General features: G+C 45.0%; 2 protein-coding genes across 6 annotated transcripts; both read right to left on the reverse strand.

Moving 5' to 3' along the window:
• Positions 1-1,798: 1,798 nt before the first annotated feature.
• On the reverse strand, positions 1,799-10,127 carry LOC135258852 (alpha-N-acetylneuraminide alpha-2,8-sialyltransferase-like). 4 transcript variants are annotated; one of them, XM_064342495.1, is made up of 5 exons: positions 9,300-10,127; positions 7,353-7,497; positions 6,357-6,466; positions 4,640-4,732; positions 1,799-3,426 (listed from the first exon to the last, which is right to left on the reverse strand). In XM_064342495.1, the coding sequence occupies exons 1-5, from the start codon at positions 9,485-9,487 to the stop codon at positions 2,952-2,954; spliced, it is 1,011 nt and encodes a 336-aa protein (XP_064198565.1). In that variant the 5' UTR covers positions 9,488-10,127; the 3' UTR covers positions 1,799-2,951. The 4 variants fall into 4 exon arrangements, with proteins under 4 accessions (XP_064198565.1, XP_064198567.1, XP_064198566.1 ...); XM_064342497.1 differs by lacking the exon at positions 9,300-10,127 and adding an exon at positions 8,624-9,098; XM_064342496.1 differs by lacking the exon at positions 9,300-10,127 and adding an exon at positions 8,620-9,098.
• A 2,104-nt stretch (positions 10,128-12,231) lies between these two features.
• On the reverse strand, positions 12,232-19,090 carry LOC135258854 (G/T mismatch-specific thymine DNA glycosylase-like). 2 transcript variants are annotated; one of them, XM_064342501.1, is made up of 11 exons: positions 18,880-19,090; positions 18,539-18,611; positions 17,872-18,107; positions 16,883-17,061; positions 16,609-16,678; positions 16,347-16,482; positions 15,686-15,768; positions 15,405-15,499; positions 14,868-15,039; positions 14,207-14,353; positions 12,232-13,500 (listed from the first exon to the last, which is right to left on the reverse strand). In XM_064342501.1, exons 2-11 carry the CDS (start codon positions 18,592-18,594, stop codon positions 13,358-13,360), a joined length of 1,317 nt encoding a protein of 438 aa, XP_064198571.1. In that variant the 5' UTR covers positions 18,595-18,611; positions 18,880-19,090; the 3' UTR covers positions 12,232-13,357. The 2 variants fall into 2 exon arrangements, with proteins under 2 accessions (XP_064198571.1, XP_064198570.1); XM_064342500.1 differs by having other exon boundaries at positions 18,539-18,665; positions 18,880-19,089.
• Between the last annotated feature and the right edge of the window lie 233 nt (positions 19,091-19,323).

A 19,323-nucleotide genomic window follows, 5' to 3' on the forward strand; every position in this document is an offset into this window, starting at 1 on the left:
TTTTAAGGCAAAACATGGGATGGCACCATACCAACCCGATCGAGCACTGCGATCATCATCTGCTGGCCTGCTGTGTCCCAGAGGTTTGCTTTAAAACTACAGGACAGGCTGCTTTTAGTTTTTATGCCCCTAAAGGGTCGAACAGACTCCCACAGGATATCAGAGACAGGATATCAGTTCCAGACTTTAAATCACTTAAAACATACTTTTAAAAAAAGGCCTTTTACTGAGCTTCGTTTTATTTCCTTTATTCCCGGTCTGTATTATTTTATTGCTTTTTATTATTTTATTGTTTTTATTGTTTTATTGTATTCCTGTATTCCTGGGATGGAAGGGAGTGGGGGAGGAGTTTTATCAGAATACATGTCGGGCTTTTCCCTGTTTTATCTTGTGTTATTTTGTTTATTTAGTCTTCTCTTTCTGTAAAGCACTTTGTGTTACAGACACAATGACATGTATGAAAAGCGCTATATAAATAAATTTCAATTTCAATTTCAAAATGTGGTTAGGCCTGAGCCAACTTTTTATACTGTTAATCACCTTCAAAAAAAAAAACATTAAATGCACATGTCAAAATGCAATTGTTATATTTGTCACTGTGCAAATTGGTATTCGTTACTTGGTATAAGCCCTTGGTCTGTGGTGTCTGGGGCATCAGTCCTTCCATGCAGTTCGGGAGGGGCTGTGGCTCCTGCACCGCTCCTGTAAGAGGGCGCCAAGGCCCCCTAGCTCGTCCGCGAAATTCAGGGCCATGCCTCGCGAACCGTTAACAGAACAGTTTCACGCCCGGCTTGTCCTCCCCCCGCTCTACTGCTTTTTAAGTCCTGCTCAAACTCTAAACTCATCTTGCACTGCAAAAGCCAAAAAACAAGTCAGTCTTTTCAGTATATTAGTCTTATACATAGCGCTTGAGCAGCTTGTCAAAAGGCCCTTTTAAGTCCTGCTCAAGCTGTATCTAGCACTTCAAAAAAAACTAAAAAAGTCAGTCTAAAGTATTTCAGTCTTAAATTTAGGCTTAAAATAAATAAGACAAAAATACTGACAATGATGTGAGACAGTTTTACTCATTTCAAGATTCGCCAGAGCGATTGTTTTACATACGGCTATTGTAAATAGCCATATGTAAAAGAAATCAAAGCTTTTGTCAAACTGTAATGGGATAGCTTACTTCTTATTTTATCATTTTCCTATGCTAGGGGAGTCCAATCTTCTTGCGTCCTCCGATGGGTGGAGCTAGGAGCGAGGAAAGGAAGCAAGGAGACAAAATAAGCAAACTGGAATGAGCTGACAATGATGATCGCATCGAGTCCAGACGTCAATGTCACATTTTAGTCCCATTTGCCCTTCCATACTAGGAAAGGAAGAAAAAAAAAAAAAAAAAAAAGCGGTTGGAATTACCCTCGGGCCTTTTCGGAAAACCCCACCCCCCCATCCTAAGCATTTTTCATTTTCAGGGCACCGCCTCAAAGAGAAAGGCAAATTATTTCCCAGTTATCTTACGCAGCAGGAATCTCGTGACGTCACTGGAAGGACAGGGCTCAGAGTCAGATGACATTACGCAAACCCACCCCGAGCCGTTACCGGAAAAAAAAGCCGCGCCAGATGTGAAGGGCGGACGCAGTTATGCAAGGTTACGTAACGCAGCTGTAAACACAGTTCTGTCCCTCACCGAAAGCCCGACGCGCGCGCCTGGCTGACCGGACTTTTTCCCCACCGTCAAGCAAACCGATTTTATTCGGTAAAAAAAAAAAATTCAGTCAAAGAGTTTAAAATACAGAATCAAAGACATGCCCAGTACTGAAAATTTTAAACTGCGTTTATTTTACGCAAATCTTGTCCTTTTGGGAAATGCAGTTTTTTTTTGTTTTTTTTTCCCTCTGGTGGGTCCAGGCTCATTCGTCCTCTATTCCCTCTTCCCTCTATATGATGGTCAGGCGAAGAAATGAGCGACAAAATTCACAAACGTCAAGAAAACACAAAATGAATGCAGAACGGCATCATGCAGTACAGTTCAAGCTGTCAAACAAAGAAATTATCACAGTCACCTCGGAAACACTAGACCAGTCAAAATGGCCAACTGAGGTATTTTTCTGTTCACAGCCATTTTGAACACAGTAAAAAAAGTTACTCAAACTTACAGCAGAAATTTGTGACAAAAACACTTGACCAACTTCTGTACTGTTACAAAACCTTGTGTATAACTGGTCAGGCTCGTGGCACTCTGATAAAACAAAATGATGAAAACGTGTCGGAGAAAATGTAAAATACTAATGGATACAAAAATCCCACAGAGAAAAGAATCTAAACCTTTCACATATAGGAGTGCAGAGTTTACAACATTTCCCTTATTCTCCCGATCATCATCAGTGAAAGGGTTTTCTTTTTGCGAAGAATTCTGAAACATAGCAAACTGAAAACTACAAAGCAGACATCAAGAAAAAGGGAACACACACAAAAACAGAGGAACCCCTTACAGCCTCCCAGCTGACCGAAACACACAAAGCATCACAGTTTCAGGAGCCTGTTTCGGGAAGTCAGATACATAACTGCGCCAGTAAAACCTGGAAACCCTCCCAAATCTGGGGGGAGCGTGGGCGCCTAGAAGTCATTTCCAGGGTACAGGGATAAGCAAACAGCTAGGGAAAACACAAGGGCTGTTCCTGACGGACCAGGAAGCTGACACTCGCGGTACTTTGTCCTTTTGGAAATTCCCATTTCAAATGATTGACCAATGCCTGTGGCGTTAATAGTGCTGACACACAAAGCCACAACACTCGCTCTGCTGCTTTAGCTAACCATGTCACGCCTGAGACGAGGGGGAGGGAGGGAGGGAGGGAGGGAGGGGAGGGGAGGGGAGAGAGGGAGGGCGGGGCATGGGGGTGCGGCGTGTCCCTGGGCTGGGGAGGACACTGGTGGCGCAACGGCGGGGGTCGCGGGCGGGGGGGGGGGGGTCAGTCGGCCTCCCGGGGGCATCTGTCTACGCGCATGCGCAGCGCTCCGCCCTTGTGCAGCTCCCAGAGCTGCAGGAACTCCTCGGGCATGGCGTGGACGCCCCACAGCGGCGGCACGTCGTTGTAGTAGTGGTGGCCCACGGGCCGGCCGCGCGGGTCCGCCGCGAACGGCCAGAAGCCGTACAGCTCCACCTCCTCGCACAGCCCCAGCGCCAGGCTGGCCAGGAACAGGCCCGTGGAGAGCCGCCGCGCCCGCACGCCCCGCCCCTTCCAGAAGCGCTCCACGCTGCGCAGGAAGTCCGGGCTGGCGAACAGCACCGTCTGCTCCGAGCCCGAGTCGGCCAGGGCGTGGCCGGCCCGCAGCGAGGGGTCGGTCCCGGGACGCGAGGAGAAGGCCGGCATGTAGACGAAGCTCCGCCCGTAGGCCCGCATGCTCTCCACGAACGCCTTCCGCGACCACATCAGGCCCTGGAACCTGCGGCAGGGAGACGGGGAGCAAACGCTGAGAGCCCCCCCCGCAGCGGAGCGAACCTCCCGCACGGCTACAACGCACAGCTCACGTAAAATCATACAAAAAAAAAAAAGCACCAAGGTGGATCTCCTACTCAATTAACCTTCATTTGTAAAACTACCCATAGTTGCAGTTAGGGATGGTCGATACATCGTGCCGATATTTACTGTGTGCAATAATGGTCGCAGCCACCGTGTGGCGTACTGCCTTTCTTTTCTTATTCAATTGTACCTGACGAGGCAGCAAACAGCCACACTTCAGAAGGCCGTGTAAAATAGAAATGGAAAAAAGCTCACCAGTGCTATCCACTGCGTGACAAATAAGACAGCCAATCAGCAGCAAGGCCTCGCAGCTCGGCGACAGCAATAAGCAGTACAGAAACTTGTCTTCGCTTTCGTTGTGACGCCCTCTCTGACACTATCTCATCATTAAAAACCCACATCCTTCACAGAAAACACAGCGGCAAGCTGCTGTGTCCCAAAACAGCTCATCAACAAATCAAGTCACGCCACCGCGCTCAGACCAACTGCAGAGGTGCGAGACCGTCCTGCGGCCGTCGGTTGACCGAGGCTGCACGTTCGAATTCAGCAAGATGCGCTCCTTTTATACGCGTTTGACTGGAATCAAAACCATGCAGTATCAGGCCGATACCGCGGACAACATGTCGAGCAAGGCCACGTCACAGAAACATGGTTCAGCCTGACATCATGGGTCTATTTAAAACAAAGACGCAAGCACTGGTGCACTCGCGTGCAGAGCATGAAAATAATGGAACGGTAAATACGCACAAAACGAATCTTATGATAGGAGGAAGGGCCATAGTGCATACTGTAATCTTTGGAACCAGTCACAACATTCTCATGTCAAATCACAGGTGATTTATGAAGACAGAATTTCAGAAAAGCTCTGAATGTAAGCACTGGAGTCAGCACTGCACGCAGTACCTTCCAGTTAAAGCACGGCGACCAGTCTTTCCTGTTCTCTAACAGATCTACAGCAAACCGGTTTCCTGCGCACTTCAGAAGTCTGCCTTTTAGGCGTTTGCGAAGCTAACAAGCTCTATAAATGGATGCAGTGTAAATGCTACGTGAAGGTTGTGCGAGTTGCTCCGGATAAGAGCGTCTGCTAAATGCCTGTGATGTAACGTGACAACGCGGATGGCCAGTGGCAAGCGTACCTTTCCACAATGATGCTCGGGTTGGCCGTCACCAAGTGCGTCCTGGAGCCCACGTCCTGCGTGTAGTCTTCGGACAGCGGCGGGAGGTTGCACCTGCGGACGTGCCAAACGCAAGAGCACAACCGATTCAGTCGCTACGGCGACCGGCTCAGCCGTCGGGCGTCCGCGTTTAGCCGTGTGAACTGGGGCCTCGGCGCCCGACCCGTGCGCTGAGGTAAACGTCACGTTTGGCCCAGAAGCCCAGTGCAAATCAGAGAATTAGAAGCTTTACTCAAATGTACCTCCCTTAAACTGTAAAATTTCTCCCTGGGGAAAAAAAAAAAAGTTATTCTGTTTTTAATATAAATTCAATTAATAAATTCAAAAAATTATGTTCAAAATGTAGGCTATAATTTCCCTGGTCTCATTTCTCCAGTTGGCTTGGTGCTCAGGGGGTTGGCTAAGACACAACACCCCCCCCCCCCCCCCCCCGCATTTTAATTTATTCATTTACAACACCATCATCTGTGTTTGCTTGCGTTACAGAAAAGTATTACACCAATAAATGTAATAAACTGAAATGGAAAGGGACAACTGTCCAAGAGAGATAAGCCAAAGCCTGGGCGAGGTACACAGCAGCCCCACATCTGTGCCTGCCTCACAAAAAAAGTGGTGTACTTAAGTTCGCCAAGTTCATTTTTGTTCGTATTTTATCAAACCATTGGCCAATTTTATGTATCATACACTTAAAAAAGTATTTCCTGGAACTAGAATTAGGCCGACACACCCTTTATGAACTACTTCTAAACTTTGTATGCTGAATTGGCACGCTTTCAGTATTTTGAAGCGATCCAACTTTATTTCAGGAAAATAATTTGCAACATGATACTCGTTGTGCCGGAAATGCACAGTTCCAATAAAAACAGCTCCTTAAAGTTCCAGTAAAACAGCTCCCACCACCGCAGAGACCCGGGTTCAATCCCCGGCAGTGGTACTCCCGGCTTGGTCAGACGTTACTGCGAACACACTTGGCAGTGTTCGCGGATGGGAAGCCGGTGAGGGTATGAGTCCTGATCGTTGCATTAGCGACTCCTACTGGTTGGTCGGGGCTCCTGTTCAGCAGGGAGGGAATCTGGGGAGATAGCGTGAACTTCCACGCGTGTTACGCTCTCCCAGTAAAACTCCTCGCTGTCAGGTGAAAACAAGCGGCTGGTGACTCCACATGTATCGGAGGCTGGCATGTGGTAGTCTACACCCTCCCCAAATCGACAGAAGGATAGCGCATCGACCAGAACCGTGATACACACGGGGAATTGGTATAACGACTAAACTGGGGAGAAAATGGGAGAAAATGGCAACGACAAAAAAAAAACAGCTCCTTATCTGCATGCCCAGAGGAAGCCTGAGGGTTCTTCCGTCTCAAACGAGGCTTCTGCAGGCCTGAGCAAGACTTCATTCAGACATGTTGCAAACTTTCCTTTCAAATATCGCCCCAACCAGATTCAAAGGCTGGGTCCAGATGAACGGTCCAGAAAACATATTTAGTAACGGAAGGTAACAGGACGCCGGTAACATCGAGATTCGGCCGGCCCCGTCAAGGAAACGACACCCTGGCCCCTGGCCGTCACGCGGTCCAGAGCCTACGGTCCGCCCCGGGTCGGCACAGCCAGGCCGATGACACGGATGCGTGCGCGGTCGCGTATTCCGACGGGCTGCGTGGCGCGGGAGTGCCTCTCACCTCATGACGAAGTCCGCCCGGTCGATGTGCCCGCCGCAGCCGCTGCCCTTGAGGATGCCTCCGTTGCCGACGACAGCGCACTTCTTCAGGGGCACCTTAATGGGCGACTCCTGGCAAACGCAAGAAGACACGACGCTGACAGGCTGCATCATTTTCATTGGGCGGTCGTGGGGAGGGGGTAGGGGGAGGTATGTAGACTTTTCTGTCCGTGAACTGAAGCACCGAAACAGAAGTCTTAGGAACCCTGCAGGTCGTCCTACCCCAGGGTGGACCTGGTCAGTGAAACGGACTCGACAGTTGGGTAATGTTACAGGCGGGGCATAAGCGTGCGTGGGGAGCTCCTGTACCAGCAGAGGCCCCCAGGGGCCCCAGCTGTGGCCCCTTTTGTGAGAAACTGACGCTATGACCTCTTTACATTTAACATTCCTGCCGCAGCATATTTTCCCACAACAATAAACTTTCCTGTCAGCGGTATGCACAAATTCCCGTTGGGGGTGGGGGGGGAACTCATCATCTAGACAGTGACGTTCAACTTGTACTTCCCGTTTAACAGATTCTGCATCACCAGAGCAGACTGCTGGGCATGTCCACGCCAACCGAAATTACAACGGCAGGATTTTTCCACAATAAAAGTCCAATGCAGCCGCATAATCAAGATTGATATACGCTTGTATCACCTCCAGGAGGCAACACCCATATCAAACTCTATTAAGGAGCCGTATTGGACTTTGGCACGCAAAGTTTGCAATGTCAGTTATCATGGAAGTGCTCTGCTGTGCAGGCCAATTTTTTTTTATCCCTTTTCTGCCAATTCTGAATGTTCATTAGTGCATGTAGGCCTTTTGCATAGCTGCAGTACTTCAACTTGTAGTCACTCTAAAATCTGTCGTCCCGTCCCCCCCCCCACCCGAGATAAATCTACGGATCTGTGCTGGAACTGTGCGGGCAACATGGCCAGTCTCTTGCTGTGAAGGTGGGGGGGGGTGAAGCTGGTACCTGCACAAAGAGCGGGTAGGTGTGGTTGCTGACTGTGTGGAAGTAGAAGAGCTCCCCGTCGTACCACAGGACGGTCCCCAGCGGAGTGTTTCCCCGGGTGACCGCAAACTTCTCCCGAGGGTCACAGCAGTCCATCAGCAGCTCCCTGGGGCAGGAGGAAGAGACTGACGGAAAACGCTCCCGAATTTATCAAAATGGCTGAAAGACACCACTGTAATACACCTGGCGCCACCTGCACAAACGTTAACATTACACACTTATCATATGCCACCACTAATGAAAATCTCCAGGTGACTTAAGATAACTGGTTACTGCTAGAAATAAAGGCACTGCTGTTGTAAGGGCAAGCAACCAGCTAGTGTAGCTAGGCAACTCCATGACACACCCACACATGTGCGTTTTCTTCATTCTGTGAACACGCAGACTCTCCCACTTCGTCAAGAACACAAAAAAAAAGAAAATGGATATAAGCTTCTTTTTAAAGTTTTTGATTTTTGCTTAAGCCCAGCACTACAACACCTGATTAAACTCATTAACCAATCATGGTCTTCAAGCAAGATCTTGATAAGCAGAATCAGGTGTCTTAATGCTTGTGCTAAAAATTAGAAATAAATAAGTAAATAAATATTGGCCCTCTTTGGATCGGAATGGACATCCCTCAAGTAAGCAATGCAAAATATAGGCTAGGTTCAGCCAGAAATTGCTTACAGGAGAAAACTGACTTACAATCTATAATTCCTCTCCCTTTTCGACCTTAATGAACAGACAAAAACACTTCTGACATCTGACAAAATACGCGTTTATGCATGGGCGAGTTTTTGACACGTGGATTGTCTTGGCCCGAAGCACAAACGACACGCCTCCTGCGCAACACAGCAAATATGCTACTTCACATTCTCTATAACTGAGTAGGGCAAAACCTATTGATGTGTTTCATGCAACCGCGCACAGGTGCTAGTCGACAGGTCAGTGAACTGTGGCATCCAGTGAGCAGTCAGAGGGTGGTTCGGGTTTGAATCCCGTTCCAAAATTCCAATGGATGCCTTATTTATAAGATCTTAGGAAGGATGTGAGCATTTAAACGCGAAAACAACGGAAACAACGGAAATGCGTCGCGCCCGACCATCAAATAATAACGTTGCTACAAGATTAGAAGGAAGGCGTCTTAAAAAGTTATCATGCAAACTTATGGAAATATACAACAACAGCTAAACGTTGCTGCAATGCCTGCATTTACACGTCCGAGTGCCTTAAATCAAATACTTACTCACAACCACAAAATTAAGACCGACCGTCATTAGGTAATGTTCGTGAAAAGGGGAAAGGAACCGCGTGTGATAACAGTCCATTGCACTTGGGCTTCAATTTTGGCTAAATTAACTTAACCCTGTTCAGAGTTTATTCGTGGACCCTCGTCATTTCTAATCAACGACGCTTCGGCGCCTAGCGTTCCCCTAATCTAGGTAGCCAGTTCTGTTATTCGTGGATGTACTGTTAAATTTAAGCATACTCCCAGTGAGTGTGATACTACAGGTCAGCTTTAGTTTGTGAAAGTGACACAAAGCTTTAAACTTAGTATATGGTCCCCATTGCTATGTGGTTGGTTCAAGGCCAGGGTTGGACAAGATATAGTATTTCAACATACTAACTAGCGTAGGTTATTTGTAGAAAAAACTCCAACACATTAAAAAGAATAATGACATGCTGTCGACGACATTGATGGTTAAGCTAACTAGCTCTGCTACTGCCTCTGTCCATTCATTGCTATGCCAATGTGCAATGCAATGTGCAATAACCTGGTTTTCTGTGTTAAGTGTATCATAAACTGCCAAAGTTAGGCAAGCTACCAACGTGCTTACACCTCATTTAAATCGGAATGGTACGCTGAATTTTCAAAAAGAAATTTAAAAATATATATATATATATAATAGGCCTATAATAGCCTACCTGTACAAGTGGACGGTCGTCTCGTTTTTCTTCCATGTCTGTCCCAGCTGTAACACTTCATTTATGATCTGATTGTCGCTAGGAAGTCTATTGACTGGATAGATGTAAAACCAGCACAGCACTAATGTACCGAGGGCAACCGACGCTGACAACTTGCATTTGGGACATCTGGGAAATCTTAAAACCATTATTCCAAACGTCAACAGCCGAGGTGTAGATCGCAAAATCAGTAACTATTTCAGCACAAGCTAAGCGGTAGCTAATTGGAATCTATTAGCTAACGGTAGTCCAGCAGGCTAGCTATCTTCTTCTGTATGGGAAAGCCATCAAATTCACTCTCCTTCAAGAATGCAATTCCTGACATAGACTAAAAATCGTCGATGCAAGTAAAAAAATCACTACATTAAAAACGATTTCCAATCGATAGAATATCGGCTACCGTTCATTTTGGCAGGCTAAAAATTCTGCCGTCCCCCAAACTCAGCTGTGTGGACTACACGAACTGCACTATCCAGTATAGCCGCGTATATTTCTTGACACTGCGTTGTCGAGGATTCTGCCCTATAGGCTACTGCAGCTGGTTATCATCAGTTCGAACGCGTGTATCCCCACACCGCAGCCTTCCACTGCTACTCTGTCCTCCACCCTTTATTTTAAAAAATCCGGAAGAGCATCGTCTCCTTCGGCTGTCTCATTCTCTCCTCGGGGTGGCTGACCCCTACAATGCCTCACTGCAGACTGTCCTGCGCTTCTCCAGCGTATGCCAAATAATGCCACTGCGGATCTCAGATTGAAGGGTTGTAGAAAGGCAGCTAGGTGCTGCCCTCAACAGGACGTCTTTCATATTCTGCCGATTAAGCATTGCTATACCTATCGGTCCATTTCAAAAATCTTTGTACGGGTAATGGCTGATGACGGGTGATGTCATTGCCGTTCGAGATCATAAACTCTCAGAAAAATAGCTACCATTCTGTACAAAGAAAGACCACAATCGCTTGTCACTATGGCAGTACCCCTTGAAGGTACAGAACTGTACCGTTACCAGAAAAAAAGGTACCATTCAGTAGCTAGAAATGTACAATCGCTTGTCACTTTAGAGGTACAGTTTTGTACTTGTACAGAATTTGTACGCGTGTGTACCTTTATTTCTGAGAGTGTACGGCATTGGAGAAGTGGAGAAGCGCAATGTTGACGTGGGATCAGATGAGTGTGATGAGGAGAACACGAACGAATCTTCCCTATTGAAGATCTCTGTGGGGACACGCGACTCCCTTAATGCTAAAGACAGTGTAGCGCTCCCACACATGGACACCACCAAATGTGCTCTGTCCATGGAAATGACCTCAGCTTTGAAAGCAGGGAGGAATAGAGACTCACACCAACCTGATATGGCACAGACGTACAGACAGAAATGTAATTCAATTAGACACACACATCTGCTTCAGAATTTACTGCATCTGGCATGATTGAACTAGTAATCTACAGAGAGCTTTGAAAGGAAATGCACAACTCACCAGCAAAGCATTGGCTTCTCATCCAGGCCAACCAGTAGGCTACTTCAAGCAACTCCATAAATTCAAAGCACCAATAAAACACATAGACACAACAGAACACAGACATTGCCTTTCTATGTCTCTGCCTCCGCCCCTAAAAAAATAATCAGCATATTATCAAGGAAGCACATAAAGCAACGTGCACGATTGGAACAAAGGTTGCTCCAGTATCAGAGCCTGTGATATTTGCTTATCATATAAACAAAATTTTCTGCCTCAGACACAAATGTACTAGAGATGAAGGCTTCCATTTTTGTTTTGGAAGCTGCGCTCCCCATTTTGCCCATTTTAGGTCCCGAAGCCAGAGAGATGAAAGAGAGAGATATATCCTGGTGTGTGCAGGATTTTTCCATCCTGTGTCGGCATCAATGAGCACAAGGTCTTTACATCATCCGTTGCTAAGAAACAGCACACCATTAGGTAGTTTATTACCTGTAGCTGTAATAATGTAGTATGTGTATATCTGCTGTCAAGTCCCTGTGGCTTATATTAGTGCCATTATATGTGGACAGCTACAGAAGATATTGATGAATACTTTAGTGCTATTGATAGAGATCACTGTAAGTCATCAGTTACCTAACATTTTAACAACATGAATCATCACTCCTGTGCTACTGACCATGTGTTTTTAAGTCACAGGTGCTATGTGAAACAGAAACAGTTCCATGTGAAACCTTGTGGATGTTTATTTATTTATTTATATATTTAACCTAAAAACATTGCCCCCACTAATGAATACGAGATTAGTTTTGGGGCCAAATTCCCCTTTGAGATAGGATGTGCTTCCTTGCTGGATGAGGCCAGGGACATGCTGTCCAGGAGATGTACTGGCCACAGAAGTTATCTGACAGACGGGTTTTCAAATGTTTTTTTTTTTTTTGTTTGATAACCTGTATGTTCTTGTGGACTGAGTGTATAAACCTGTCAGTTGTGTCCCAGATTGGAGGGTCTGTTGTGTACTTTTTAATCATTTTATTTAATTAGGGCACAGTCACTGGGCCCGACTAGGTCTAGCCAACTGTCCCTGAACCTGAACCAGCAATCACATGCTGCACTCTAGTGTTAAGAATTAGCAACAGCAGTAGATGCACTTCTGGTGCATATGTATGTTTCAATTTCAATCAACGCAAGATGTATACGTAGTAGCGGTTGTTTGGAATGAATGTGCTCCTTTTGCCTAGTGGCCTAAAGCTTTGTTGTTGCTTTACAAATCCATGGACAGAGTTTTAAAAAGTGAGTTTGTAGTCAGAAAAAAAATCCAGCATTTTTCTGTTTTGGACTCACTTAAGTTTTTACTTCCATTGTTAAAGAGAAAGATGTTTTGATTCTTTGGGTCTTACACACTTATGTGATGTTAGTATACAGCCAAGATGTAGATCCAGTATTCATTTATTTTTATTAATAAGAAATGTTATCCCACAGAGGTTCACCTGCTCTTGGTAAAAGAAAATTCTTTAGCAAAAATCAATTTCTATCTTAATGTTTTTATCAACTGTTACACAATAACCTTGGCTTCTTCAAGTTTCATATTGATTACACAGTGTCCAGTTGTTCCTGTCACTTCACACATTGTATTTAACACAGCTATTAAAACAAATGAAGGCAAAAAATATGCAGCACAATCACACGTTCAATTGGAAGAGACAAAAAAAACTAAATTGCACTTTATAAAATGTTCCCATTCCTTAAATATCATTGTTTTAAAAAAATGTTACAAAAATGCATGAATTATGTTAAACTAAAAACAAAGACAAACCATTGCTAAAGAATTTTTTAAAATATATTTACAGTCATTACTCACCAGTGTTCCATAACTCCCGGTGATATTTCTTAACAAAAATGAACAATTTGATAAAAATGGTCTTCCTCCTATGATTTATGTATCTTGAGAGAACGCAGATGGTCTTGTATCTTGAGGGAGCACAGTTGTTCATGACTCTGTTGCTGGGGACATAGGTATGGCATCTCAATGGGCCCAACTACATTAGTTATGCTTCCATTAGTGGGAGTTCATGCAAGATTACAAAGTTGATTTAGGAGTCTGTGAGACTTTCCTAATGGAAATGAGAATTATGTGCATACACTAAATATTAAACCAAACATTATTTAAAGTTGGTAGACTTTATAAAAATGCAACTTTTTTTTTCGTATTTTGTAAAGTCGTAATTTTTGGAAAATGTTGAATACGATATATGTAACTCGTTGCAATTTGCACAAAATGTGCCCCATGCTCTAACTGCACTAAGAGAAATTCACCTTTCTCCTTCAAGATAGGCAGTTTGCTCTGAATCACATGGTTTCACTTTTCCTGTAAAATACATTTCTATGGAAACAGATATCTTGAAGGGTGTGGTGCACAGATCGAAAGGGATGTTTTTCAGTGCTCTGCAATATAAATTAACTTCACCGTTCTAATGGAAACATAGCTATAGCAATTGTGGCATTCCTTGGTCTCCTCGGAAACGGTCTTGGGTAATCTCCACCCTTGGAAGGCCACCCTCTCCTTCATGTACTCTTTGCCCAGAGTTGGGGCTGTGCGCCGCTGCCACCGATGTCCGGGATTTGGTCGGCAAACGAGTGCATCATCCACTGGTCCTCTGAAAACCAGCCCATCGCCTCGGAGAGCGAGTCGTCCTTAAGCACCATTTCTGCAAAGAGGAAATCTAATTATATAATTATAAGGCCTCCTCCTCCAGCTAAGTGCTGCGGAGGAGAGCTGATTAAAGTATTGACCGTTTGTTTGAACAGATGATTTTGATTAACTGCGTCAAAAGTAACCCGTAAAGTCAAAGGTGCAACTAGCTGCCTGCCCTCAAGTATCAGAAGTGTACCCCCAAAAAAGACGTTTTTGATGGTCTAAGCCATATACTCAAATGTAGCAACACACCCTTGCTGACAATTTCAGCTAAGACCAGCAGGGATTCTAAGATGGATTAAGATGGTTTAAGACAGTGTTTCTCAACCCTGGTCCTGGGGACCCACTGCCCTGCATGTTTTAGATGTTTCCCTGCTCCAACATACCTGATTCAAATGAATGGGTCGTCATCAAGCTCTGCAGAAGCCTGATAACGACCCATTCATTTGAATCAGGTGTGTTGGAGCAGGGAGACATCTAAAACATGCAAGGCAGTGGGTCCCCAGGACCAGGGATGAGAAACACTGGTTTAAGATTTTGGCATTTCTAGTTGGTCATAGTTGGTTTGTGGCTGGTCAGAGCTGGTCTCAAGGCTGGACAAAGCCGGTCAAAGCTGGTTAAGAGTAAGCTGGTGGTAAACCTGGTCGCTAATCTGAAGATGTGAACTATTCGTGTTCGGAGGAGTTTTGACTTTGTAACGCAGTCCCGTGTGGGCTCACCGCGTCCCCCCGCGCTGGACTCTGAGAAGGAGAAGTCGAGCTGGCTGTTGCTGGTCTCGGGATCCTGCTCTCCACAGGCCTGGCCGTAGGCTGCCTCGTACTTTGGGTCGTGCGGCTCCTCCTTGATGGAGATCCTCTTAGCATCCTCTGTCAGGAAAAAATATTACCAAATATTACCAATTTATCCTTTATTTAACCAGGTCAACTGAGAAACTCGGTTCTCTTTAACAGGGATTTTATAGCCAGTCTTCAGATGGAGGGGATGATTAAGTGGCCAGGAAATTTGGCACTACTGGGGTTAACAGTCCATTTAATGATCACAGTGAACCACCACTTCAGTATTACATCGTATCCAAAGGACTGAACATTCAACAGCACAGTTCCCCCTGATGGCGTGTTGCCGTATTGCATTTTCACTTAATCCACAGGGAAGCCTGCCCCCTACTGGCCAACCAATAACCCTACAGTTGCGGTGGTGAGAACAGCTCCACCATTCACTTCAATGTTGGTACATATAACTGAGGACTTCACCCTGATATACACTATATTATGTTACCACAGAAGGCTCCCTACCTGTTTCTTGAGCAATGCACACATATGCCTTTATTAGAGCTGCTGTCCCTGTTAGCTGTGGCTATAAGCATTTCGACGATCGCGTTACCTTTGGCCAAGCCCAGATCGAAGGAGTATTCCATTTCCTGCACTTCCTGGCTTGGAACGACGCCCTTGAGCTGGTCGCGTAGCTCCCTCAGCTTGATGTAGAAGTGCACTTTGTCCTGGGCACGGGGGAACTGGGCACAGCGGGCACTTGACGAGGGCATCAGGTAGCACACCTCCAGGAAGGGGGGGGGGGGGTGGGAAACAGAGGAGGCGGGTGGGCAGTTAGGAAACGATGTAGCGGCCTGCTATGAACGCTTATAGAACAGGAATTTTGATTTCGCTACACACAGTGGCTTGACCTCTGAGGTTTCTCTCTCCCAGAAAACCCGAGGACCTGACATTTGATCTGACCTTGGGCACCACAACTTTGAAAGCAAATGGACTTTCTACCAGACACTTCACCTCGGTCAAAATATGCGTGCCTATAATGAGCAAAGAGGGCCCGGCCACACTACCAGCTAAAGATTTTGTTAACTCCGGTTTCGGTTTTGGCCATATTTAGGATTGGTAATAAATTTTACGAGAGGAGAGGACTTACTGTTTCTGTTTCCGGAATCTTGTGTGGTTGTATGCCAAACTGAAGATTTTTTGCCTTGATTCCAAAGATCTCTTTACTGAAAATATCGTAAATACCTGAAGACAAATTAATGTAGAAAGGACAAATTATTGGTTGCATTTGTAATGGTTATTTTAAAATCATAAGAGAAACTTGCCTTTTTATACAAACAAAATAAAAACAGTAGTGAAACAGACATGCTGACAGAATTGTAAAAAAAAAGCTAATATGTTTCTATCTTCCCTCCCAACATCAGTACTTACATTTCCCATTGAAAACAGCGATGAGAGGCTTGTATTTCTTCAACTTCTCCACTAGAAGTCGTCCTCCTTCACGAAACTCCTTACTATACAAAATCAGACAACATACAATTTTAAGTAACAGTACACATATTTTGTACAATGAGAGGGTATTGAGTCCTGACTGAATTTTGCGCATAATAATAATTACACTGTGTAATTGACTGACACAGCTGAGCAACAGCAATTGAACCTCAAAAAAAAAAATCTCACATTATTTGGACTGCCCACAGATATTGCTAATGTATCCTCCTTCAGCTCAGAAAGGCATACGCTAACGTGAATTCCCATAAACACATGCAGCCAGTCGCCATTTCTTTTCTCTGCAATCCACAAGCTGAGCTATGCAGTCACTGAGCGAAGGACTACACAGCCGGCCCAACTGGATGACTGGATGATGAAACACAGAACACCCTGCAGACTGCAACCCTTCCACCATAGTCAGCTCTAACCTTCAGCTCTCGTGGTCACATTCTGCACTGCCACGGTCAACATTTTCTCTGGAAAGTGGGGTGCACCACTGCACCAAAAATAAATTCTGTCGTTGGATATACAACCTTCCTTGTTGGAGGTCATATAGCTTTTTATTTTTTTTATACTCGGTTGCCTAAACACTCTTGCTTACCTTGAGAGATCTTTGCTTCCTGGCGTGGTCCTCTCCACCATGTTAGTGAATCCTATCCCATACTTCTCTGGCAGTGTCTGATCATGCATGTGATTGAGCTGTACGTCGGTGAGACCAGACAAGAAGAGGCACTTCCCTTAACAAAATAACAATCATTGGTTCAATATCTTTCGAACGACAGCGCGGAGCACCTCAACAGCTTGTACACAATGGCACACTCTGTTTGGGACAATTAAAATTGAGCCGACAATATCCAACTTACAAAAATGGTTTCCAGGATTCGGGTAATGACGTCCCTTGTAGGCCGACATTAATCCTGGGTTGATTCCTATCTAATGGATAATGTGGCGGTTAGAGAGTAATGAGAGGGAAATGCAGCATCAGTAGACTAATATAAATATGACAAAATGGTGAATATTAAACAGTAATTCAGCGGATAAATGTCAAAACAGTGACAGAAAAAGCTCTACTCCGAGATTCTGCATCTGAACATCAGCCCTGTCCTTAACCAGCACAATTTGTCTGAGGTGACTCACAATCAGGATGTCCAGATTGTAGGTGAGGATGTCCGGCAGGGTCTTGGCCATGACTTCCGTCACCGACATCCCGTTGAAGCGATCCGTTTTCCTCTGGACCTTTGCTTTGGCCTCGCCCGTCGCCTGCTTGGACTTGGAGGACTTGCCGGGAGGCCTCCCTCTCTTCCCCTTCCGTGGAGCTACGACAGGAGAAGAAGAGCGTCACCAAATGCGACGGGCTCCCAAGGTGGCTCAGGCTAAAAGTAGTGTCTGGCCTTCATCCATCTGAACTACTGAATCAATTACTAATGAATGCACATGACTATGTACTACACGTATTCATGTAGTGTTTCACCAGTCAGGCTTTAAGTATTCAGGCTAGATTCTAAATAATTGATCAAGTTATGCAATGAAGTTGGAGGGAACAAACACCGGAAAGTCCTGCGGACAAAGGAAGATCGTCCCTCTTGTAGGGTGTAAAATCAGCACGGGCTTCCAGGTAAGAATATCTGAGAGGTGGAAATACCACTGCCATACTGTTGCTTGTGCATGTTGCTGGATGCACAGTGGTGGTTTGTCACAGCTGGTGATTCCAAGAACAAAGAAAGAAAAAAAAGGAAAACACCCAGCCTAATCATTGGCTGTGAACCAATAATATCTTATATTTATGATCTGAATTTGTAAGCAGATGCATTTGCACTTGGCCCAGATTTGTACTTTGTCTGTAAATGCAGAGATCTTCTTTGCAATGGAAGATGTGGGGTGTGTACAGCATGTGTGCAGGGATGGGATGGCAGTGTAGTACAATGGGTACAAAACTGATCTTATAACGTGAAGGTCACAAGTTCGATTCCCGGGTAGGACACTGCCGTTGTACCATTGAGCAAGCTACTCAACCTGCATTGCTTCAGTATATATCCAGCTGTATAAATGGATGCAATGTAAATGCTATGTTGTGTAAGTCGCTCCGGAAAAGAGCGTCTGCTAAATGCTTGTAATAGATGGGGTACCTTGTTCTGGGGCAGGCTGGGAATCTGCAGGCTGCAGCTGGTTATCAGACAGAGGCTGGGAATCAGAATCCAGGTCCAGGTGGGAATCGGCTTGCATGTGGGAATCGGGCTCCTGTGGGGCGGCCAGCTCTGTCATGACCCTCTCCTCACTGAAGTCGTCCAGCAAATGAGTCGCATTGGTCATCTGCTCGTACTCCGTGGTCTGGAGGGGCTCGATGTCCTCAGTGGACTGAAACCTGCGCAAAAAATATACACACGCCGGGACCCGTGAGTGAACAAACCAGTATGGACGATAAAAGAAAAACCACACATCGTCCTGCAGCAAGAACATTCAGAAGACCCCCCCCTGGAGAACACCAGCAGAGGAACCCCCTGCAGACATCACGGTCTGTCACTGTTACCCGCGCTGTATGACAATCCTATGCACTATGCAACAACAATAAAGTCTTTCTTTTCAGTTTATAAGATAAAAGAGCATTTAATGAAACATAATTTAACGGGAACTTCACATGGTCTTCGTGGTGGTTCAAGTCAGAATTCTAAGTTTCTTGTCTCAAGTTGGTGATCTGTTCTGACAGCATAAATAAACAAGGAAAAAGTCACAGTGAGCAGTGTTATGCAAAACCGTATGCAAGACGTAATTTTTTTTTTCAATGGAAAAACTCACCAATGTTGCAGGTAATCCGTAGGGACCGTCAGAGATGCATACTGCTTTTCTTCCATCGTTATGTTTGTGTTTTCTTAATAAATATAATATTCACAGTTGAGGTTAAATTGGGTTGCCAAATCCACATCTGCGACATTAAACAGACATATTTTTTTAAAATTTCAGATAGCTGAGAAAACAAAGACGAATAAACATACATCTGGGTGTGATTGTCATTGATTAATTTCAGTTTGCACTCACAAGCATATGATAAATAACATGGCTAATCTATCCTCCGAACAATAAAATGAAACAGAAAAAAAAATCGCGAAATTATTAGGATTTTATGAAAAATGACTCACCTGCCTAACAAAATGTTGCAAATATCTGTTATTCGCAAACGGCTGTGTGGCTGTAATTTAAAACAGTATACCAAAAAGTGATGCTTTTAGGATGCAGAAATCCAGATGAGCCAGGACCGCAATAAAAAAAAATCCAGAACATACCAATAGGACACGGGAGGGGAGACACTACTGTTTAATTATTAATACGATTTACGAAGCATGACCCAACGACAAAATGTATCTCTATTTTAAACAACACAATGGTTAACTAAATATGTTATATATATTTTATTCCAAGAAGTGGGACTTTAACAGAACTACGTGGCGTGCGAAACATTTACATGTCCCCCGTGCCGTTATCGCTTTATTTTAGCATGTTCTGGGGATCCAACATTACTACGAATTGGTATAACAAAGAGAAATGGTCTGCTCTGTGGTGGCTAGCATCTTTGTACGTTTGGA

This window comes from Anguilla rostrata, chromosome 7 (assembly GCF_018555375.3).
Source record: "Anguilla rostrata isolate EN2019 chromosome 7, ASM1855537v3, whole genome shotgun sequence".
Taxonomy (NCBI): domain Eukaryota; kingdom Metazoa; phylum Chordata; class Actinopteri; order Anguilliformes; family Anguillidae; genus Anguilla; species Anguilla rostrata.